General features: G+C 41.9%; 1 protein-coding gene across 1 annotated transcript; it reads right to left on the bottom strand.

Moving 5' to 3' along the window:
• Nucleotides 1-1,780: 1,780 nt before the first annotated feature.
• On the bottom strand, nt 1,781-24,297 carry AMDHD1 (amidohydrolase domain containing 1). The gene is made up of 9 exons (XM_009181456.3): nt 24,060-24,297; nt 18,117-18,223; nt 15,932-15,996; nt 13,906-14,183; nt 9,942-10,167; nt 8,075-8,199; nt 4,793-4,886; nt 4,062-4,222; nt 1,781-2,619 (listed from the first exon to the last, which is right to left on the bottom strand). The coding sequence occupies exons 1-9, from the start codon at nt 24,194-24,196 to the stop codon at nt 2,529-2,531; spliced, it is 1,284 nt and encodes a 427-aa protein (XP_009179720.2). The 5' UTR covers nt 24,197-24,297; the 3' UTR covers nt 1,781-2,528.
• Nucleotides 24,298-24,309: the final 12 nt, after the last annotated feature.

The following is a 24,309-nucleotide window of genomic DNA, read 5'->3' as shown; positions in this document are numbered from 1 at the left end:
AATTACAAAAATTAGCCAGGCGCAGTGGCAGATGCCTGTAATCCCAGCTACTTGGGAGGCTGAAGCAGGAGAATTGCTTGATCCCGGGCGGCAGAGGTTGCAGTGAACCAAGATCACGCCACTGCACTCCAGCCTGGGTGACAGAGTGAGACTCCTTCTCAAAAAAAAAAAAAAAAAAAAAAAATCACAACCGCCAAAATTCAAAAGCAGATGCATTTCATACTGCTTTAAACCTGTGTCAGATTTTTGGGTCTGGTCACTAGGTTGCTTTTTATTAAACTTTATGGTTCTCTCTTTATGGTTCATTTTGCTTTATTTTGAGATGGAGTCTCGGATCTGTCACCCAGGCTGTAGTGCAAAAGTGCTATCTTAGCTCATTGCAAACTTCTGCCTCCCGCATTCAAGCAATTCTCCTGGCTCAGCCTACCGAGTAGCTGGAATTACAGGCATGCGCCATCACACCCGGCTAATTTTCATAATTTTAGTAGATACGTGGGTTCACTATGTTGGTCAGGCTGGTCTTGAACTCCTGACCTCAGGGAATCCACACACCTTGGCCTCCCAAAGTGCTGGGATAACAGGCATGAGCCACCGCTCCCGGCCCATTTTGCCTTTTTGCTTACTTTTGTTAACAGTATTAATTTATTAAGTGTAAACATTGAAAATATACCGAAAAAATAGTTGGAGAACATTAGTTTCAACCCAGAGGGTAGACTTCATTAGTCTAAAATAGAAAAGACAGTTAAATTACAATGCTTTAAAGGCTATCATAGAGATGTGGGAATGTGGGGAGGGGCATCCAGCTCCAATTCCCATGTAAGTAAGAGAAGGAAAGCATTCTGGGCAGACGGAACCATGCTGCACGGCCCTGAGCAGCTCACTGTCCCCTAAGGAACAGTGTGAAGATTGGTGTGACTAGGGCTTAGAACTCAGAGCTGCTCAGACCTTAAAGTGTATGTGAATCACCCGGGGCTTGTTAGGACGCAGATTCCGACTCAACAGGTCTGGGTCCAGCCAGAGGTTCCGCATTCCTAGCGAATTCCTGTGAGTTGCACCGGCTTGCAGCACACTGGCCTGGGAGGACTAGGGCAGTTTAGGGTAGATGTCGTCTTCTGCCTTCATTCAAAAAAGGCATGAATGCTATTTGTTTAAAGTGAGTGCCTGCTAGATGAAAAATCAGATGTGCTTCTCCTCCTTGTTTCTTCAATAGAAGAAGCTAGTCTTGTGTTGCTTAAGTTCCAGGGAAGAGCAGACCTAACATTCAGTTTTGGCCTTATGTCTATCTCCTGCATCCCAAATGCTCACAGTGCCTAGGTGACTGGTCACAAGGGAGCCATCACACACAGCAACTGTGTGCCCCTCACACTGTGTCAAGACTTCTTAAACAATCGCATGAGGTTCAGAGCTCCAGAGACCCCATCGTGATGACAACAATATGCAGTGTTACCCTTAATCTTCCAATGAGGGGCATTTTGAATTGCTTTATATTGACTAGAGCAAAGCCTCTTTCATTCAGGCTCTATTAACCTGACATTAGTGATCATTTGGAGAGTCAATCTTTACTTCTCATATCATTTCTTACCAAGTTTAGTAATGCAGTTGTGATTATAAAGATGACTGAAACATTTAAAAAGATTTCAAATCAACTCACATAGCTTTTAAAAACACCCATTTATATGTAAATAATTATCCACTCTTTACAAATAATCTTGTAATTTCCTAAAACACTCGAGTAGACAACGCTGCTGATCTACTTCCAGGCTGAAAGGAAACAACAACATTAAGAGCGAGAGCAAACGTTTATTGAGAGCTGTAAAATGTGTTTTACCCAATTGTAATGTGAAGAATCAACAATGTTTTAAATTTCAAAAAAAATTTACATGATTGTAGTTAGAAAAAATGCATCCATTTCAGGAAGGTCCCTATGCCTGTGTATTAAATGATGTGTCTTGAACGCTGCTGGGAAGCTCTGTTGCCGAGATTGAGAAGACCTTAGAAATGGAAGGACACTCTTCATCAGAGGACATTAATTCATTTGAAAAGCATCTAGAAAATAAACTATTTGGGGAAAGGAAATACTATTTGCTTAACAGAAGGCTATATTTTAGCTTCATTGGGGTGTATCACTTAGATTTCTTTCCGTTCCCCAATGTTCACTAAATATAGTTTAAAAACTGAAACGTGAAATACAGACACAAAATGGAAATTTTAAGTGAAGCCTACTTTTCCCCACAAAGGCGTTTTTGTGATACCCCATCCTATTAATCTACAGAATATTTGTAACTAATATTTGTGAAATAATTGGATGTTTTGTGATTTTAATCACAATAGGTTTACCTGTTTATATGTCAAATGCATGTGTTAAATGAAAATAAATCTATCCCTGGGGTTTTTTGAGTGACTTAAAAAGACATTGAAGTACATTTAGGTTTAAGTGATATAATTCTGGTAAATATTAAGGTGTTTTAACTTTTAATATAACTATATTGACTTATTTCATATAGTCAAAAAATCTTTTCTTTTCAAATCTATCTTGTTTTATAGATGACTTTTCCTTTAGCTATAACATATTCAATTAATTCATGATGGCCTCCGAACTGGTAAATCAAATGCTCCCATCTAGAAAAAAAAAAAATTACTTCAATGTGTGCAAGTAAAAATTATTACTTTATCAATAAATGCTAATTTTAAAATGCATTCCCTACACATTTATTTACACCCAGTCAATGGTATTTGGGCTTTCTAAAAAACAGTACATAACTAACTGGTCTATGGCAAATCAAACATTATTTAATAATATCATTTAAGTACTTGATCTTAAAATATTTGCTTCATTAAGTGATACATAAATGTCACCATCAGCATTATATTCAATACAGGGAGTGGTTTCTGATCATGGAGAGAATTTTAAAGCAGGTGTCTCTGGAGGACATGAGGTTCAAGGGCTGCAATGGGCTTGTAAGAGTCAAGTAGCCATAGGATTTACGGCTTGTAGATCTGGAACAGTAAGACCCTGATATGGTTTGGCTGCTCTGTCCCCACCCAAATCTCATTTTGAATTGTAGCTTCCATCATTCCCACATTGTGGGAGGGACCCGGTGGGAGGTAATTGAATCATGGGGGTAGGTCTTTCCCATGCTGTTCTCATGATAGTGAATAAATCTCACAAGATTTGATGTTTTTATAAATGGGAGTTCCCCTGCACACGCTGTCTTGCCTGCTGCCATTTAAGACATGACATTGCTCCTCCTTTGCTTTCCGCCATGATTGGGAGGCCTCCCCAGTCCTGTAGAACTGTGAGTCAATTAAACCTCTTTCCTTTATAAATTACCCAGTCTCGGGTATGTCTTTATTAGTAGTGTGACAACAGACTAATATCACCCTGGAGGCCCAGGTGGCAACAGACTGTGGGTGGGTGAGTGATAAGCCACCAGGAACAGGAAAACTAAGTTTAAGCTTTTGGGATCCAGTCGGCATGAGAAATCAGAGAGGGAATGAATCAGAACCAGGGTGACAAGCCAGAGTTGGGAGCTAGTTGAAAATCAGAAGCCGAGCAGAAAAACACAAACACACGCCAGAGGGCACAACCCGGCCAAAGTCCAGGTAAACAGAGCAGAAACCTGGAAATCTACAAAAGATACCAGGTAGATGAAGAGATCTTGAAAACTTGATCCGCCCTGTCGTTGAGGGCCTGTCAGTAGATTTGCTCATTGGAAAGGGGTCAACATAGAGGGGACTGGCTAGTGTCTGAGTCCACACAGAGTCTGACACTAATAATTAGTGGAAAAGGGATTTAGGCCTCATCTCTATACTTCAGTGGGCACAATATAAAATATTTCCCTGGCGAAATATTCTTTATTCTTCAGGACATATGGTAACAGTGTTACATCAAAAATAAACAAAGCCAGAAAGCTCGTTAAAGCAATGAGGATAGATTTAATTTGGGAATAACTGCTGCAATAGAGAAAGAGTCCAGCAGAGATTATTAGACTCACTCCCTAGACTCACTCCCAGTCTATGATCGATCATTCGGGAGCACACTAAGTTGGGAGCACACTCACCGGGATGAATTGATGATAATGAGATCTCCCTGTTTGCCAACTTCCAACGATCCGTGTGTGTGAGACTTTCCCAGTGCATAAGCTGCATTGATGGTGGCAGCAGCCAAGGCCTCAGGCATGGACATTCTCATGTTTACACAGGCCAGATGCATGACCATTGGCTAAGGCAGGAAGAGAAAAGTGTTGGAGGAAAGTGACATATGGCACTGCAATTTAAAACATTTCTCAACACAGCACAACAAATAGAGGCAGTTAAAGGTATAGGAGGAATTGGCTCAATTGCAATGGGAAAAATCTAAGTTTATACATAAAGGTTCTTATACTTTGGAAAAGATTACTTTATTAAAGGGATTGTGTATTTAATATTTATTGACAACTTTTCAAGACCACTTACTGCACACAATGAAGTTCACTTCCACCCTTACTAACTAAGACTTCTTGGAGTTTATGCTATTCTCTGGAGAAAGGAAATGGGTTATTGTAAAACCACAATGCTCAAAGCTGAATCAGAAAATAATGCACGTAGAAGCTTCTCTCCTCTCTCTATGCCTGCAGGCATTTATCTGGGACAGAAAAATCCAATTACACTGCTGTCTACCCCTTTTTTTCTTGTTTCACAGAAAGTATTTTTAGATTTTTAACACTGTTTTAACAGATAGTGAAATATTTTTAAATTATTTATATGCTTGGTAGATAGTCTGCTCAGAAAGGCACATGAAAAAAATAATTACCATTGAAAAGCAATATGCATTGGGATTGAAATCACTTCCCAGAGCAACTATTACTCCTTCATCTAACATCTTCCTGGCTCGAGGTTGTTTCAGTCTAAGGCGAGGAAAAAAATATGTCAGTCTCTAGAATGGGAACTTTTGTAGAATAGCTATTCAGAACAGAAGAGAACTTGAGACAGTCAACGCCTTCATATTCTGGAAGAAGAAGCAGAAGCTCAAGATTAAATAATTAGTGGTAGAGTTACATATATAATTCCAGGACTCCTGATTTTTATCATTCTACTTTTGAAATTAGATACGCCTAACTTTTAATTAATGATTGTTTATCTCATCCATCTTACATATTAAGGCATTCTTGCAAAGGGAGGAAAATATAACTTACAAATGGTTTTGAAATTTAGTAAGCTCTTTTGGTGACTCCCAAATTAAATAATAAGTGAGGTTACACTATGCTTTTTTTTTTTTTGAGATGGAATCTCGGTCTCTTGCCCAGGCTGGAGTGTAGTGGCATGATCTTGGCTCACTCCAACTTCCGCCTCCTGAGTTCAAGCGATTCTCCTGCCTCAGCCTCCCAAGTAGTTGGGACTACAGGTGCCCGCCACCATGCCTGGCTAATTTTTGTATTTTTAGTAGAAATGGGGTTTCACCATGGTGGCTAGGCTGGTCTCAAACTCCTGACTTCAGGTGATCCACCCATCTTGGCCTCCCAAAATGCTGGGATTACAGGCATGAGCCACTGTGCCAGGCCACAATATGCTATTTTTATTAGCTCCATTTTGTAATTTCCTATGCATTTCTCTCTCTTACCCCTCTTTTTTGTTGTTTTTTTTTTTTTTGTTTTTTGCCTCAAACATCTTTGTAGGTCCTTTAAAATCTTGAAGGCCCAAGAATTTAGGGTATAAAATGTTTCTACTTCTTCCTGAATTAGGCATCTCCTTGACCTCCCTGGTGAAATATTCTTTGTTCTTTAGGACATATCTCAAAAGTGTTACATCAAAAATAAGCAAAGCCTGAAAGCTCGTTAAAGCAATGAGGACAGATTTAATTTGGGAATAACTGCTGCAACAGAGAAAGAGTCCAGCAGAGATGATTTTTGCCCTAGAATCACTCCCAGTCTATGATCGATCATTTGTAGGACCACTTAAAATGTTTTTCAACAATGTATGAGAGAAGGTGAGTGAAGCAGAGACAGATGAGGAAAGGGTACAGCTTCAAATGTCCCTGCAAGTCATTTGAATGTCCCTCCTCCCCTTCCATAAACACTTAGGGGTAAAAGAGAATAAAGTGAGGCTGTAAAAGAATTAAGGGCGCTCCGTAAAAACCAAGGTGACTATTTCCTGAATACATTTAAATATTACATGCAAATATACATAAAATACATGATTAAAGCAAGCCCTTAAGTAGCATAAGGCAATGATTACTCTGGAAATGAGAGTCAAGAGAGGGTTCAGGGGAGAGCAGGGGGCCCTGCTGGTCTCTCCTGATGCAGGGATCAGAAAAATACAGAAACGAGAAGCCAGAAAGCAGAGTGTGGCCTTCACTTCGACTGCCCTTGTGGTCCTAACAGGAGGCTAAACCTGTCTGTGGCAATGGCAGATGACAGCCTCTGCTGGCATAGGAACAAGGTTCAGACTTTTAATGCTGAATTGCCCTCCAGTACTACAAAGTCTTACGCTTTTGCTCCATGTCAAGAGATTCAAGACCAGTTAAAGAAAGCCTTTTTTTTGAGATGAAGTCTCACTCACTCTGTTGCCCAGGCTGAAGTGCAGTGGTATGATCTTGGCTCCCTGCAACCTCTGCCTCCTGGGTTCAAGCGATTCTCCTGCCTCAGCCTCCCTAGTAGTTGGGACTACAGGCACGTGCCACCATGCCTGGCTAATTTTTGTATTTTTAGTAGAGATGGAGTTTCACCATGTTGGCCAGTCTGGTCTTGAACTCCTGGCCTAAAGTGATCTGTCCACCCTGGCTCCCCAAAAGTATTGGGATTACAGGAGTGAGCCACTGTGCTCAGCCGAAGAAAGCCTTTTTTCCCCCCAAAAAATAAAAAAAAAAAACTTATTTCTTGGATGGTGGAGATAAATATTGATTGATGACTTAGACTGATGACACTTGAAATGTATAAGACATTGGTCATACCAAGAACAGTTATTGATATTTCCTGATTGTAGTCTACATTGTGTTTACTCTTTAAATTAAGAGAATAGTAATAATAATAAAAATGTATAATATCATATATGTGCATATAAAATCATAGTAGATTTGAGAAAAGAACTGAAGTATTCCTTTCTTCACCCTTCTAAAAGTTACTCGGAGCCTGGTCTTACCTAACCTCAGCACAATTCATGTCTTGGGCTGGATAATTCTTTGTTTTGGGTAGCTGTTCTGTGCAATGAGGAATGTTTAGCAGCAACCTTGGCCTCTACCCACTAGATGCCAGTAGCATCCTAGTTGTGATAACTAGAGATGTCGCCAGACATTGCCAAGTGTCCCCTGAGGGACAAAATTACCCTGGGGTTGAGAACCACTGTCTTAACTGCAGAATCACTCCCCATGCAAAAGACCACATATCCTAGCTACACAGAAAGCACCTAGTCCTAAGAGAAGATAAACTTCCTCTTGACTGCTGGCCTCCCAGACCACAAACTCGGATATCATATAAGTAAGTGGTACAATGGGAAGGGTCAGAAGACATCGGATCTCATATTAGTTAGAATCAGAGCAACAGTAATAACAGATGAACTAAGTATATTCAATTCATAGGCAGCATACAGCAAAATATCTGGGGAGATTTTACAAAATATATGTCTTCTCTTTCCTCCCACCCCCAGGATTTATGAAGACTTGTGACAATTATGGCACCCACTAACATCCCTTTAGAAAACAGCTCATGCAGATTCTGAATACTGCTAAATATCTTTAACATCTTATGCATATATTTAAAAGCATTGCACCTATTTCATTATTTACTAATTATAAAAATAATGCATAGTAATTATTTTTAATTGGAAAATTCCAAAATCCATGGGAAAAAAAAGAAAAAGAAAGCTCCATCTTCCTCAATAATCCTACCACACAAAGGCAATCTGGGTCTAAGTTCCTTCCTCAGGGAAATTCATTTACGAACATCAGTCCAGGGTTGGCATCTTCATTAACTGAGTTTTCTTCATCTGCATTTTTAAGGGATTTGTAATGGCAGTGAAATAATGTCTGGGCACTTTCGACGTCTGTGTCTTTACAGCTTGTACTTGCAGCTCTTGGGTCTGGGGTGAGAAACGACCTTACCTCAGCATGTAGGCTGTGGTGGGCAGAAGGACGGCAGAGCAGCTGGCCGTTGCCATAGCAACAATGCCTTCATCACTCACTTCTTCCAGGTGGCTGATTGCCTGCGCTCCCAGTTCAGCCCCAAGCTAAGGAGAATGGGCAGAGAGGGAAAGATTTAACAAACAGCAACAATGAATCGATGAAGTTCCATTAAATTATTTTTTGTTTGTTCGTTTGTTTGTTTTCTGAGACAGAGTCTTGCTCTGTAGCCAGGCTGGGTGCAGTGGCGCGATCTCGGTTCACTGCAACTTCCGCCTCCTGGATTCAAGCGATTCTCCCCCCTAGCCTCCCGAGAAGCTAGGACCACAGGCGCGTGCCACCATGCCCAGCTAATGTTTGTATTTTTAGTAGAGATGGGGTTTCACCATGTTGGCCAGGATGGTCTCGATCTCTTGACCTCGTGATCCACCTGCCTTGGCCTCCCAAAGTGCTAAGATTACAGGCATGAGCCACCAAGCCCGGCGTAAATTGTTTTTCCCATAAAGAGAAACGGCGTTTTATTATTAAGATTTCTTGCCAACCAACTGTTGTAAACCCAATCCCCCAAATGGGTGAAGGGTTTGTAATGGGCATTCATTTGAAAATTAGCTAGTGGGCTACTTCAAAAACTATTCTTAAACACAAATCCTTCAGACATTTTCTGAAACAGAAAATTCTATGGATCAAAGGTGAGAGAAGGGGATCTAGAGCTATTTGGGAGAATTGGGAGGAATTGGTGGTTGGACGAAACGTGGTAGGTGAGGGAGAGGCAGCAGTCAAAATGATATCCAAGATTTTGACTTAAGCAACAGACAGGTGATGGTGTCATTCACTGAAGCAGAAAACGGGACAAGACTTGGAAACAATGCTAAGAGATCAAGCTGGATATAATGCAGTTGAGAGGCGTGCAGGTGGGGTATCTATATCTGTCTTTAAGCTCCAAGGGCAGTTGTTTATTTAGGTCTAAGGCTTTAGAGGAGAGAAGCCTAGACTCAGGACTGCAGGGACTTTGTCTTACTGCTGAATTCTCAATGCCTAGAACAGTGCCTGGCACACAGTATTCATTCAAATATTTGTTGAAAGGATGAATAAATGAATTAATTTGAGCAAAGATATATGAATTTGAAAATCATCCTGTGGCTATTTTTGGTGTGCTCCACTAAAATGATTTGGATGCTGCCACAGAAAGATCTGAAAAGGTCCAAGTGAAATTAATATACTGTGCCAGTGTGGCTTTGTGTGCTAAGAAAAATACATTAGAAATTTAGTAAAAGAGATCACTGAGGTAATTCTTTTTCTTTTCTTTTCTTTTTTTTTTTTTTTTGGAGATGGAGTCTCGCTCTGTCCCCCAGGCTGGAGTGCAGTGGTGCGACCTTGGCTCACTGCAACCTCTGCCTCCGGGTTCAAGCGATTCTCCTGCCTCAGCCTCCCCGAGTAGCTGGGATTACAGGCGCATGCCACCATGCCTGGCTAATTTTTTGTATTTTTAGTAGATATGGGGTTTCACCGTGTTAGCCAGGCTGGTCTCAATCTCCTGACCTCGTGATCAGCCCACCTCAGCCACCCAAAGTGCTGGGATTACAGGCTCACGTGAGCCACTGTGCCCGGCCAATTCTTTTTCTATTAATACACCAGTGGATGATAATGAAAGTAAATGATCAGCAAAAAAGTAAGTTTTTAATAGAGGTCAGGGTTTTCAAGTCTCAACCAGACCAATCTGTACATTGTTCAAACAAATTTCCCCATTCAGTATCTTTTCAGAGGGCTTTGAAGAAACTAATTAAGTTTCCCATAGCATGAATGTGCAAGAATGAATGTTGATGAGGGGAAAACTAAAAGTCAGCCACACCTCAGCAGCCTTCATTGGGTGGAGTTCATCCCCATGGAAGTTAATCTGTAACCCTATGTCTTTTCCACATTGAAGAATCCTTCTGGTGGAATCGAGATCAAAGACACCTTCCTCACAAAATACGTCGACATTGTCCACGTGTATTTCCCCTTTTCTGCCAAGTTCCTTCAGCTTTGGGAGGTGGTTATTGATGATATCATCAGCAGCTTCAGTAGCAGTTTTTCCTCTGGGGGAAGAAAATGAGATTGACATGGGCAAATATTAAAAACAAAAAACAAAAGGATAGGGTTATCTGGCATTTGAAGAACCTGAGGAGCAGTAGAGGTAAATGACTTCAAGCCTCAGAAAGGTAGAGAAAGACTCAAAGCTATGACTCTGGGCTCTTAACTATTGGGCCATGTTTACATAGTGGAGGTATTGACAAGACTTCTGTATGCACTGGCCCTCTACACAGAGACTCAAATAGTTCATCCATTCTGGCAGACCTGTGTTACCTTTGGGGATGCCAGCAAGGCTACCTGGTTGAAAAGCTTAATTTGGTTGGGTGCGGTGACTCATGCCTGTAATACCAGCACTTCGGGAGGCCAAGATGGGCAGATAACTTGAGGTCAGGAGTTCGAGACCAGCCTGGCCAAAATGGCAAAAACCCTCTACTAAAAATAGAACAATTATCCGGGCGTGGTGGCATGTGCCTGTAATCCTAGTTACTCAGGAGGCTGAGGCAAGAGAATTGCTTGAACCAGGGAGGTGGAGGTTGCAGTGAGCTGAGATCCATCACACCACTGTACTCCAGCCTGGGCGACAGAGCAAGACTCTGTCTCCAAAAGAAAAAAAAAAAAAGGCATAATCTTCCTGTAAAGGACACTCAGAGGTCATCCTGGATACTCCCCCTGATAACCTACCTGTGGTCCCCTTACCTGAGCCCAGTTATCACCCTGCCTTTTTCTTCCTCCACAATGTTTCCTGAAGCACTTGCCTTAGACTTTCTGTCTCACCATCTGGGGACATGGGGAAGGAGGATAGTACGAGGCTCTGAAATTCTCTCTCAAATTCTGGTGGAGTTGGGCATGGTACCTCATGCCTATAATCCCAGCAACTGGGGAGGCTGTCGCAAGAGGACTGCTTGAGCCCAGGAGTTTGAGGCTGCAGTGAGCTATGACTGCACCACTGCACTCCAGCATGGGCAACAGAACAAGACTCTGTCTCTAAAAAAAAATTAATAATAAGAAGAGTAGATAAAATAAAGTTCTGCAGTAGTTATATGTTAGAAAAGCCTGGGCTTTTAGAGTCAGGTAGACACAGAGTTCTACCAAATGGTGGTCACATAACTTAGGAGATGCTCTTTAGCTGTTATTTGAGTGCAGGTTTTACCAATGGGAATCAAGATGCAGACCTCAGAGGCTCATTGGCAGATGAAGAAAATTTTTGTGAAACTTTAGCCCTATATTTGGCACACAGAAGGCTCTCACTCAGCAGAACCATTTGGGTAGGTGGGTAGAGGTGGACTGTGAGAGACAGACACTTACAGAAGTTCTTTCTTTCTTTCTTTCTTTCTTTTTTGAGACGGAGTTTCGCTCCTGTTGCGCAGGCTGGAGTGCAATGGCATGATCTCGGCTCACTGCAACTTCCACCTCCCGGGTTCAAGAGATTCTCTTGCCTCGGTCTAGAGTAGCTGGGATTACAAGAACGTGCCACCATGCCCGGCTAATTTTGTATTTTTAGTAGAGATGGGGTTTCTTTGTGTTGGTCAAGCTGGTCTCGAATTTCTGACCTCAGGTGATCCACCCACCTCGGCCTCCCAAAGTGCTGGGATTACAGGCGTGAGCCACCATGCCCAGCCTACCAAGTTATTTTTAATTCTCAAGACAATCATATAGAATAGGGTGGCGTTTAGCTCTGTTTCACAGATGGGTAATTCATGTTCAGAAAAGTTAAGTCATGACCTCAAAATCACCCAGCTGGAAGTAGCCAAGCTGGATTCAAACCCAGGTCTGGCATCACTTCAAACTGAGACTTTTCCACCATGCCACACTATTTTCTACTGAAAAAGAAAGCAGACTGTTATACACTTTATATTCTGTTTGGAAAAAAAAAATCTACTGTTTTCTATAGAGAATGTCTCAAGAGTCTCAGTGAAATTTTAAGCTTTAATAATTTCAGAAATATAAATGCTAAAAACTTACAATAAAGATCACTGGAAATATTAAATATTTATGTTTCTTTTCCACATAACTAGTTTTGTGAATTTTGAAAAATAAATTTTGATGTTACTTTTTTAGTTCCTCTGATCGAAGATGATAATTAACATGAAGGGTTAATTTTTATTAACATTAAATATTTATATTTTTCCGTTACACAGTGACTATAGCTAATAGCAATGTATTGTTTTCTTAAAAATTGTTAAAAAATAGATTTTAAGTGTTCTCACCACAAAAAGTGGTAAATATGAGGTAATGCATATATTAATTAGCTTGATTTAGCCATTTCACAATGTATACATATTTTAAAACAACATACTCTACACAATAATATATTATTGTCAATTAAAAAAGACATTTTTTTTTTGAGATAGAGTCGCACTCTGTCGCCCAGGCTGGAGTATAGTGCCACAATCTCCACTCACTGCAACCTCCGCCTCCCCAGCTCAAGCGATTCTTGTGCCTCAGCCTCCTGAGTAGCTGGGATTACAGGCATGGGCCACCGCGCCTGGCTAATTTTTGTATTTTTAGTAGAGATGGGGTTTCAGCATGTTGGCCAGGCTGTTCTTAAACTCCTGAGCTCAAGTGATCCACCTGCCTTGGCCTCCCATAGTGCTGGGATTATAGGTGTGAGCCACTGCACCTGGCCTAAAAAATAAATTTATTTTCCAAAGTTTCCAAAATCAGATAAATGTAAAAGAAATTTAAACAATTAGATTTTTTTTTTTTTCCTCTGAGACGGAGTCTCGCTCTGTCGCCCAGGCTGGAGTGCAGTGGCCGGATCTCAGCTCACTGCAAGCTCTGCCTCCCGGGTTTACGCCATTCTCCTGCCTCAGCCTCCCGAGTAGCTGGGACTACAGGCACCCGCCACCTCGCCCGGCTAGTTTTTTGTATTTTTTAGTAGAAACGGGGTTTCACCGTGTTAGCCAGGATGGTCTTGATCTCCTGACCTAGTGATCCGCCCATCTCGGCCTCCCAAAGTGCTGGGATTACAGGCTTGAGCCACCGCGCCGGCAAACAATTAGATTTTTAAACAATGATTGTAAGTCTGTAGTATTGTATTTATATATCTAAGTTATCAGTGCTTAAGACCGCACTAAGACTTTGGAGGCACCTTATGCATGTTCAAGTCCTGGGTTTCTTTTAGATAGTTCAATTGGCTGTTGGAACCATGAGCCTTCCTATTTAGAAATTTCAGGACCCAAAGGAACTCTGGACAAGTAAAATGCAAGTGCAGAAAGGAACAGAGTTCTCTACGGTAAGGCCATGTAGGAGGAACTTTTAGATAAAGGGGAAGGCTAAAAATCATTTACAACAACAAAACAAAAATGTTTGCTGTTAAGAAAGCAAACAGATGAACAAAAACGAACCCCTTTGAGTCACCTAGACCACGAGGTTTGAACTACCTCCTAAAGAGTGTTACTATTACTTTCTAAAGTGCTTTTAGAAATGCTAATTAATTATCATGGGAAATTATTCAAATTAATATGTGTAATTTTAAAACACCTACAAGGGGCCATTTCTTTTTCTTAACCCAAAGAGCTTGAAACAGCTTTTCTATCATAATTAAAGGAGCAGCAGACTGATGAGGCCAAGGGATCGCCTTCCTAAAACCGAGTCTGCGGGATAAGTGGCCATTAGAATCAGGTCTTTCCAAAGACTTCTACCCATCTCCCTGCAAGAGCTAAAGTGCTAATGCACCTCCACCCCCGGGGCTCATTTTCAATGCTCTGAGTGAAACCCCGGTCCCCACTGGCTAAGATTACTTAGGCACTGAATGAGCCCCGCAGTATGTAGCCGAGACGCCGATGTCCAGCTCCCGCCGGGCGCGCTCAATCACGCGCAGCATCTTGAGCTCGGTCTCCAGGTCGAGGCCATATCCGCTCTTGCACTCCACCAGCGTGGTGCCAGCCCTCATCATGCACTGGAGACGCTGCTGAAAGGAGCGGAACAGCTCCTCCTCTGAGGCTTGGCGCGTGCGCTCCACGGTGAAGTGGATCCCTCCTCCGGCCTGGTGAATTTCCATGTAGGTGGCCCCTGCCAACTGAACACACGCCTCACCTTTAGGCAGGCAAATGCAAGGAAGTTGCAGGGAGGTCTGAAGAATCTACCTCCAGGGGCAATATTATGTAATGACTAAGAAGCCATATGGCACAGGCACCAATCCATCGGATTAGAAAAGTGCTGGGATACACAGTCCTGGAAGCCCCTAGTCTGCCAGACACTGGATTGTGGGGAGCCCCAAAGAGGTCTGGGGAAGACACTGGAGTGGTAGAGATGGGAGATGTGGTGGGTGGCCTGTTGGGATCTCAGGGCAGTGGCAATTAAAAACTGGCACAGGCCGGGCGCGGTGGCTCACACTTGTAATCCCAGCACTTTGGGAGGCCGAGGTGGGCAGATCAGAGGTCAGGAGTTCAAGACCAGCCTGACCAACATGGTGAAACCCCGTCTCTACTAAAAATACAAAAATTAGCTGATTGTGGTGGTGAGCACCTGTAGCCCCTGCTACTCGGGAGGCTGAGACAGGAGAATCGCTTGAACCCGGAAGGTGGAGGTTGCAGGGAGTGGAGTTCGGGTCACTGCACTCCAGCCTGGGTGACAGAGCGAGACCCTGTCTCAAAAAAACAAACCAAAACAAAAACAAAACACACAACAACAACAAAAATAACCTGGCACAGGAGTATTGCAATATTTTAACAAGTCAATCAGCCCACAATGTGTACTTGCTAAGTATCAGCCCTCCCTCCATCCCTCAGCTTGTTTGAGAAAACAAAGCTTAGGCAATTCAGGAGTTGCAGGGAACCCCATTGCAATTATTCAGATCTCCACTAAAGCGGCCCCGGGAAGTCTCCTTGTCTCAATATTTGGCCATCAGAGTTTGGAGCTTGACCTTTATCACTCAAAGAGGCTCTTTCTGGGGTCCCACTGGGCTCCAGTTGCTCTGGGCAGCAAGGAGTATGGTGCAGAGAAAGGATGCAGGCCTGGGGTCTCCTGGCCAGAGTTTTCATCTGGGTTCTGCCATCCTCCATCTGGTGGCCCTAGTCAACACTCTTCCCTTCTCTAGACCCGGCTGACTCTATCTGCACAATGAGAGGACTGGACTGTAAATCTCTTTCTCCATCTGTACAATGAGGATTGGACTGCTTTTGGCTCTGAAATTCTGTGATTTAACAAAACAGTCTTAAAAACAGCTCTAGTTTGTTGAAGAAGGTACATGATATCTGAAGAAAAGAATTTTTTTTTTCTTTTCCTGAAATAAGCCAGTTTAGTAGCCAGGAGGCACATTTTTTTTTTCTTTCTTTTTTTAAAACACATGTGAAAATTGCTCCAACCAGGGATTTAGAAGTTGGCTACAGCTGATATATGACTAACGCAGATTACATTTTGTGATTCTTAATAAGTCTCAGTTTTCTGAAAAAGAGAAAAATATAAGACATTTTATTTTTGTGATTAGTAACATATTTTTCCAAGCTTTACTCCAATGAATGGCGATTTTCAAACTATTCCTTGGAGCCCTTTCAAAGGCTACTAGAGATAGTGATTTGGAAGGGGAATGTGTGGAAGGAAAGAGAGGGAGACATTAGTGGGCAGGAAGAGCCCTGTGTATAATACAATGATATGGGGCAGATATAAATAAGTTTTGTTGTCATTTGTTTCCCATGCCCGAGCAAGTAAAAATATCCATTAAAAATATGTTGACATATATTGCAAAGCTTGATAGCCTGCTAACTCTTCAGCAAAAGACTTCATATGTGTGCTTTATTTTGATTTGCCATGATTTGTTGCAGTTACCTTCATTGCAAATTCGTGAACTCTTTCACCAGCCCATACTGGATGTGTGTGCGCATCCACCAAACCTGTAATCAATAAATCAAGTTATCTTACAATTAAGAAATAGAGAACACTTAGACAGCAGGCAAACAGCAGCACTACACCCTGCTGCTCTGGGGAAGGCGTGATGGTAGCCATCCATTTTGAAGGAACATGAAAGGAAGAATTTGTCTGTCTGGTTCCCCTGACAGAGAGAAAAGAAGACTGCCCTGTGGTGTGGCTGGTCTAGAAAGCTTTAATGAAGGAGGGGATGCAACACGATGAAAATATCCCTTACAGAAATACAGCTCCTTTTGCTCAGTAAGTCCATGCTCACCAAATAAGCTTTCGTTTTATTTTATTTTATTATTTATTTATGTATTTATTTATTTTTGAGAAAGGTTCTCACTCTCACGGAGTGCAGTGGCACACTCATGGCTCCCTACAGCCTTGACCTCCCAGGCTCAAGCAGTCCTCCCACCTCAGCCTCCCTAGTAGCTGGGACTATAGACGTGCACCACCACACAGGCTAATATTTACCATGTTGCCTACGCTGGTCTTGAACTCCTGGTCTCAAACGATCTGCCCACCTCAGCCTCCAATGATCGACCTGACTTGGCCTCCCAAAGTGCTGGGATTACAAGCATCAGCCACTACACCTGGCCCAAATAAACTTTGACATCAGGTTGTCAAGCCCCCTAGTTAAGCAAAACCATGAACCTTATCACAAGGAATAATCTGGATATGAAAACATAATACTACAATCCCCTCCCCCTGCAACTCTGAGAAGGGAAAATATGAAATCAGAAAGATGAATCTATCTTCAAGAAAGAAATGTATTTTAATTAAGGAGAAACTGTAAAGCAATCACTTGAAACTGTTGTTTATCCAGGTACAGTTCAGCAAAGTGTTTCTTTCCAAAATATTTTAGATATCTTATGGATTAAATGACTCATTATTGGCTCTGATTGGACTAAAATCAAAAGCCCCTACTCAGATTGTTTTCTGCTATATTCCTCTTTTTCGTAACATTTCACCCTGACTTTGTCTCCTGACCCTCAAGAATCATAAGGAAGGCCAGGCGTGGTGGCTCATGCCTATAATACCAGCACTTTGGGAGACTGAGATCAGCAGATCACTTGAGGTTAGGAGTTCGAGACCAGCCTGACCAACATGGTGAAACCTTGTTGCTACTAAAAATACAAAAATTAGCCAGGCATGGTGGTGCATGCCTGGAATCCAGCTACTTAGGAGACTGAGGCACAAGAATTGCTTGAATCTGGGAGGTGGATGTTGCAGTTAGCCAAGATCACGCCACTGCACTCCAGCCTTGGTGACACAATGAGACTCTGTCTCAAAATAAACAAACAAATGAAAACACATCAGATAGAAGCTCTGTCAGATGTGTACAATAAACATCTAAAAGCATAAAAATTTTATATAAAAATAAAATATAAATATGAAGCCCTTTTGTTTCTGTAGAACTCAAAGTTTGTGAAACTTGTTTTGGATGATTACATGAAGTCATACAACATAGTTAATGTAGGAGATGATGGTTAATAAACTGATTCTGTTGTCAATCATTAAAGATACAAGTGAACTGCAGTGAAAGCTCTAGCACTTTTTTTTCTTCTTCTGCCCAGAGCGGGATCCTTTGTTTCACACCCTATACAAATTTAGAGTATTTCTGGTAGTAGAGACAGCAGCTGCCTTGTTAGCCTCTCCTATGCCATTGGAACTACTCCTATGAAACTGCTCCTATGGATTAATAAAGTTCTTTTGACTGTTTTTGAACCTAAACACAACACAGCTGGTTTCTATTCAGCATGTGAGTGGGAAGAAGTGGAGTCTAATGAATGGGCTTGATTCCTAGGTTGCCTTTTTCCTATTTAGGAAACTTAGGTAACATATTTCACCCTTAGCCTTCAATTTTCTAAACTGTAAAGTATAGATAATGATACCTCCCACACAGGGAAGTTATAAGGATTCAAGGTGAAACCATGTTTGAAAGCAGCTAGACAATCAATAATAGAAATTCAATACATGGAACTATGATTTTTTAAATATTATTTTGAGACTTTAAAATAAGCTGTTACTCTTCCTCTTTACATTTCAGGAGCTACTGTTAAAGCTACTTGTAGACCTTTACTGAAAAAGAGGCAAATACCTGGTAGAATACATTTCCCAGAGCAGTCAATTATTTCTTCAAAAGTTTCTCCAGAAAACTGTCTTCGAATAACATCAGCAGGACCAATAGCTTTTATAAACCCATCTCTGAAGAAAAATCAAGAAGTAGTTACTAAATTTGGAGAAATCTTGTTAGAAATCTGATGAGTGACTTAAAATATGATTTCAGATCCTTTGGTGTTAATTAGTCAACATTTACTGTGTTTCTATCTTGAACCTGAGTCTTTGGAAAAGCGTCTTTAGCCATGTTCAAGACAACCATAAAAGACCCAGATTGGCCAATGCTATCTTCAGCAAAATGAACAAAACTGGAGGAATCACATTACCTGACTTCAAATTATACTACAGAGCTATAGTAACCAAAACAGCATGGTACTGGCATAAAACACAGACACATAGACCAATGGAACAGAATAGAGAACCCAGAAATAAGTTCATACATCTACAGTGAACTCATTTTCAGCAAAAATGCCAAGAATATACATCGGGGGAAAGACAGTCTCTTCAATAAATGGTGCTAGGGAAACTGGCTATCCATATGCAAAAGAATGAAATAAAATCTAAATGGGTTAAATCTAAGACTTTAAACTATGAAACTACTCAAAGAAGACATTGGGAAAACTCTCCAGGACGTTGGTTCAGGCAACAATTTCTTGAGGGATACCCCACAAGAACAGGCAACCAAGCCAAAAATGGACAAATGGGATCACATCAAGTTAAAAGGCTTCTTTCTGTACAGCAAAGAAAATAATCAAAAATGTGAAGAGACAACCCACAGAATGGGAGAAAATAATTTGCAAACTATCCAATTGACAAGGGATTAATAACCAGAATATATAAGGAGCTCAAACAGCTCAATAGGAAAAAACGTAATAATCTGATTAAGAAATTGACAAAAGATCTGAATAGACATTTTTCAAAAGAAGAGATACAAATGGTAAACAGGTATAAGAAAAGGTGCTCAACATCAATGATCATCAGAGAAATGCAAACAAAACCACAATGAGAGATCATCTTACCCCAGTTAAAATGGCTTTTATCCAAAAGACAGGCAATAACAAATGCTGGCGAGCATGTGGAGAAAGAGGAACCTTCGTACACTGTTGGAAATGTAAATTAGTACAGCTACTATGGAGAACAGTATGAAAGCTCCTCAAAAACTAAAAATAGAGCTACCATATGATCCAGCAATCCCACTGGTAGGTCTATATGCAAAAGAAAGGAAGTCAGTATATTAAAGAGATATCTGCATCCCATATTAATTGCAGCACTATTCACAATAGCCAAGATTTGGAAGTACACTAAGTGCCCACCCACAGATGAATGGATAAAGAAAATGTAGTACATATGCACAATGGAGTACTATTCAGCCATAAAAAAAGAGTGAGATTCTGTCATTTGCAACAACATGGATAGAACTGGAGGATACTATGGTAAGTGAAATAAGCCAGGCACAGAAAGAAAACTTAGCATATTCTCATTCATTTGTGGGAGCTAAAAATGAAAACAATTGAGCTCATGGAGACAGAGAGTAAAATGATGGTTACCAGAGGCTGGGAAGAATATAAGGGGAGAAGAGAAAAATGAGGATTGCTAGTTGCTAAAAAAATATGGTTAGATACAGTGAATAAGACCTAGTATTTGACATCACAAAAGGGTGGATACAATCAGCAATAATATGTTGCACATGTTAGAAAAACTGAGGGAGTACGACTGGAATGTTTGTGAAACCAAGAAATGATGAATGCTTGAGATGATAGAAACCCCATTTGCCCTGATATAATGATTACACATTGTATGGCTGTTTTAAAATAACTCATGTACCCCATATATATATACCTACTATGTACCATGAAAATTTACAATTAAAAAAACTTTAAACATCAAACATATGTAGCAGACAATTGCCATTTGTTCCCCAAGATCAGTATTCTCTTTTTTTTTACACTAGTAAAGCCCTAAATTTTAGCTGGACACATGACGACCCAAAATCTAGACTACATTTCTCCGTCTCCCACTAGCCAGGTGTGGCTACCAGACTAAGGTCTAGTTAGTAGGATTGTCTTCTCTTCCTATTCTTACTGACTGGAACGCAGACACCATAACTAGAGATAGGGTGGCCATCTTGGGTCATGGAGTGAGTGTAAGAAAGTGGGCCATGGATGGGAGAGCAAGGCAGCAGGGCCCTGGCTCCTGAGGACCCCATGGAATACTGCAATCAACTAGCCCTGCATTTCCTATGTCTGGATTTTCACGTAGGAGAGAAATATATTTCCATCTTGTTTCAGCCACTGTTAATTTAGGTCTTGGTCACTTACAGCAAATTCGTGTTTCCAACATGGAGAATCAGGGCTATTAACCTGAGAGCTGGAATGTGTTGTGAAAAGCAGTTAGGATAAGGGATTCAGAACTGGGGCAGAAGTGGTTGGGGTAACCTAACAAAATGTAAGAGTGGAGGAGCAGAAGAAACTGGATGGAAAGAGAAAATGTTACGATAGGAAAATAAATAACGATTATGGGGGCATGGGGAGGATAAACTTAGGGTGGAATAAGAAATTAAGTCTTGAAATAGAATTTAGTATCCTGATTAATACAATTCTTCATCACTAACAGCTTTTATCTGGCCCAGTTACATAATCTACCCAGTGTGCAATGAATCTGGTGGTGGAAAGGACCAGCAGGACTAGAAATTGACCCTTAAATGGGAAAGAACAAAGATAATGCTCTTATGCAAAGAGTTAATGACTGACACTGCTTTAAGAGAGGTTGTTTTAACAAAGTCAGACCTAAGAAATAAATCTCTAACATTCTCCTTCTGTGCAGGAGGGGAATTTCAAGGGCACTGGATCCTCTTCCTGACCCCACTAATCCCATGCTTATCTACCTTTCGACAGTGTGGTTCTCTCATTCATTGGTGGAGTCCTACCTATGTTTGAATAAAGGTTTATATCCTTTGTTGAAGACATAATGAGGACAGTTATTGAAGGAAACTAACAAAAAGCATTCCCCCAAAAGTGTTTTTTTTAAGGTAGCCATTAAAATTATAAAGATACGTATTACTGACAGTTTGTGCTTCTTTTCCACACCTGGGAGCCTCTTCAAGATTAACTACAGCCTACAAACACACACACACACACACACACACACACACACAGAACGAGAGAGAGAGAGAGAGAGAGAGAGAAAACTTAATTTAAGAATGAGATACCTTTAGAGACCTAAATGAATGAATACAATGGTGGTATTTACACCCTGTGGCGGACAATCACTGAGATATTTATTTTTAGGAAGGGGGAGTTTCTGGTGCCCCTCAAACCATATTCTTTTCCAGGACTCATTTTATATATCTATAGCTTATAGGGGATTGACTATTAGTTGATCTCACTGAGATTCATTCTAATCAGTACACACCATGGTATGTATATACTTGTTGAAAAAAAAATAACACACAGTTAAAATCCATCCATTTCTGGGCTTTGAAATGGAACTTTCTTCCACTTCTCTGTGCTTTTAATCAGTACTCCTCCCCCACACACACTCACACTCACAGCCTGTGTTCTTCTTGTCTACCAAAAGAAAAGCTGGATCAAGTTGTCTTTGAACACACAGGTTCTGCATAAGGGAAGTGATGTGACAATTTAAGACAATCACCTAAATAATTCACCCTGAAAGCACTTTTACCTTAAAATATTCAGATAATGAAGGTGGGAGATATATGTCAAAGCACCACGAATCACCAGATAATTATTCCAATTCTATACTTGATTTTTGTACCAACTTGATATATAAGACAGTGATGATAGTAAGTGAAAATAAAAACAGCACCATCCTGTACTGAGCTAATCATATTTGAATGGGAAAGTTCTTGATATTCTTATAAATTTATTTCCATGTAATAAATCCAACAAACTCTGAGAACAATGTAGCAGACTGGAATGAAAAAGCCCCACCTGCCAGACCACACATCAATTCCTTTCTTTTCCTTTCCCTACATTTTGTGGTTTTGATGTGAACATAGAACATGTCTTGGAACCCGAGACTTCATGTTGGTGCATTAGTATAATTTTAGTTATTTATTTATTTTTGAGATGGAGTCTCACTCTGTCCGCTAGGCTGGAGTGCAGTGGTGCAATCTCAGCTTACTGCAACCTCCGCCTCCCGGTTCAAACGGTTCTCCTGCCTCAGCCTCCGGAGTGGCTGGGACTACAGACGTGCACCGCCACGCCCAGCTACTGTTTGTATTTTTAGTAGAGACCGGCTTTCACCATGCTGGCCAGGCTGGTCTCACGCTCCCGACCTCAGGTGATCCACCTGCCTCGGCCTCCCAAAGTGCTGGGGTTACAGGCATGAGTCACCGCACTTGGCTGCATTGATGTAATTTTTATAAGATACTTCAGTCCCAACCCAGGTAGATATTTTTTAACTTTCTAAGCAAAATTTTAAATAATATTTTTATAGTAAATTGGGAATATTTTCATCCCTTTATTAATTAAAAATAAACCAATCAGTCTGGGCGTGGTGGCTCATGCCTGTAATCCCAGCACTGGGAGGCCAAACCAGGTGGATGGCTTGGGCCCAGGAGTTTGAGAACAGCCTGGGCAACACGGCGAGACACTGTCTCTACAAAGAATACAAAAATTAGCCTTGCGTGGTGGCCGGCGCCTGTAGTCCCAGCTACTCGGGAAGCTGAGCTGGGAGGATGGCTTGAGCCTGGGAGGTGGAGGTTGCAGTTGAGCCTTGGAGGTGGAGCCGAGATCATGCCACTGCTCTCCAACCTGGGCGACAGAGCTAGAACCTGTCTCAAAATATATATATATATGTATATGTATATATAGGCTGGGCGCAGTGGCTCATGCCTGAAATCCCAGCGCTTTGGGAGGTTGAGGCGGGTAAATCATTTGAGGTCAAGAGTTAGAGACCAGTTTGGCAACATCGTGAGACCCCCTCCCTACTAAAAGTACAAAAATTAGCCGGTCATGATGGTGCGGCTGCTGCCAGCTACTCAGGAGGCTGAGCCAGGAGAATCGCTTGAACCCAGGAGACGGAGGTTGCAGTGAGCTGAGATCGCGCCGCTGCACTCCAGTTTGGGCGACACAGTGAGATTCCATCTCGAAAATAAATAAATAAATAAAATTAAACCAACCCACAGTACCTCAAAAGCTGGACTCTTGCACAATCCTAAACTGCCTCAGATAGCCCTGGTCAGTTTGTGAGACTCATTCATGGTGTGCAATTATGGCTCCGTAGGGCCCTTTAGATTCGAATTCTCATCCAACTTCCCTTGCTACCCTAAGTCGCCCTCAAACTTTGTTCTTTTATTCACATCTGGCAGGAAGTTCAGAAGAGTAAGAGAAATATCTTGTTTTCTGATAGCCAAATCTTGATTTATTATCACTCAGGGCCATTATCGTCTACATGTTCTCTGTGTTTCTAAAGCTTTAGTGTACGAGACCAGGGGGATGTGAAAGGTACTTTTGAAAAATTCAGGTCTCAGAACTCCAGCCCCAGTGATGCTGATTCTAAAATTCTAGGGATAGGGAGTTGGGGACGCAGGTGGAATCAGAAATCTGGCGTAAGAATAAAATAACCACAGACCACCCTGACAAACATGGTCTCCTGGCCTCCCTTTAAGAAGCACTGGGGAGGACCTCAACCCCTTCTGATGGTTGGACAGTGATATTTTATCAGCAGAGGCAGGACCCCGATGCGTTCCAATGGGATGTTCCTCTCTGAGCTCTTTAAACGGAATGACAACCCCAAGCAGCAGAGCGTGTTAGCAACAGGTGCCCCAAAGGGTGGCTTGCCCATGTGTCTCTGTGCAGAGACGCTTTCACGGCGTTGTTTCCCTTCAGAGCGCACAGTGAGAGGAAGAGAGGCCAGCTCCGCCCGTGGCGGCCCCCACCCTACGCGCCCGGCCACTTACTTGCCCACCACCAGGCTGGCGCCCTCCAGCACCGCCAGGCTGCGCAGCGCATCCCGAGCCAGGAAGCGCTCACCGCGAGAGCACACCAGCACCACTTGCTGCGCGTTCTCCAGCAGGAGGCTGTGGCCGCCTGCCATGTCCCCGTGCGCCGAGGGTCTCCGGGAGGCCACCGGGCTCCGGCCACTGGCAGGACTGAGTGGAGGACGAAAAACCGCAGCCTGCGCCGCCCGGGGCCGGGAGGGTGGGGCGG

This window comes from Papio anubis, chromosome 9, assembly GCF_008728515.1.
Source record: "Papio anubis isolate 15944 chromosome 9, Panubis1.0, whole genome shotgun sequence".
Classification (NCBI taxonomy): Eukaryota; Metazoa; Chordata; class Mammalia; order Primates; family Cercopithecidae; genus Papio; species Papio anubis.
The sequence above is the reverse complement of the archived record's forward strand: the minus strand, read 5'-3'. Positions and strand labels throughout refer to the sequence as shown.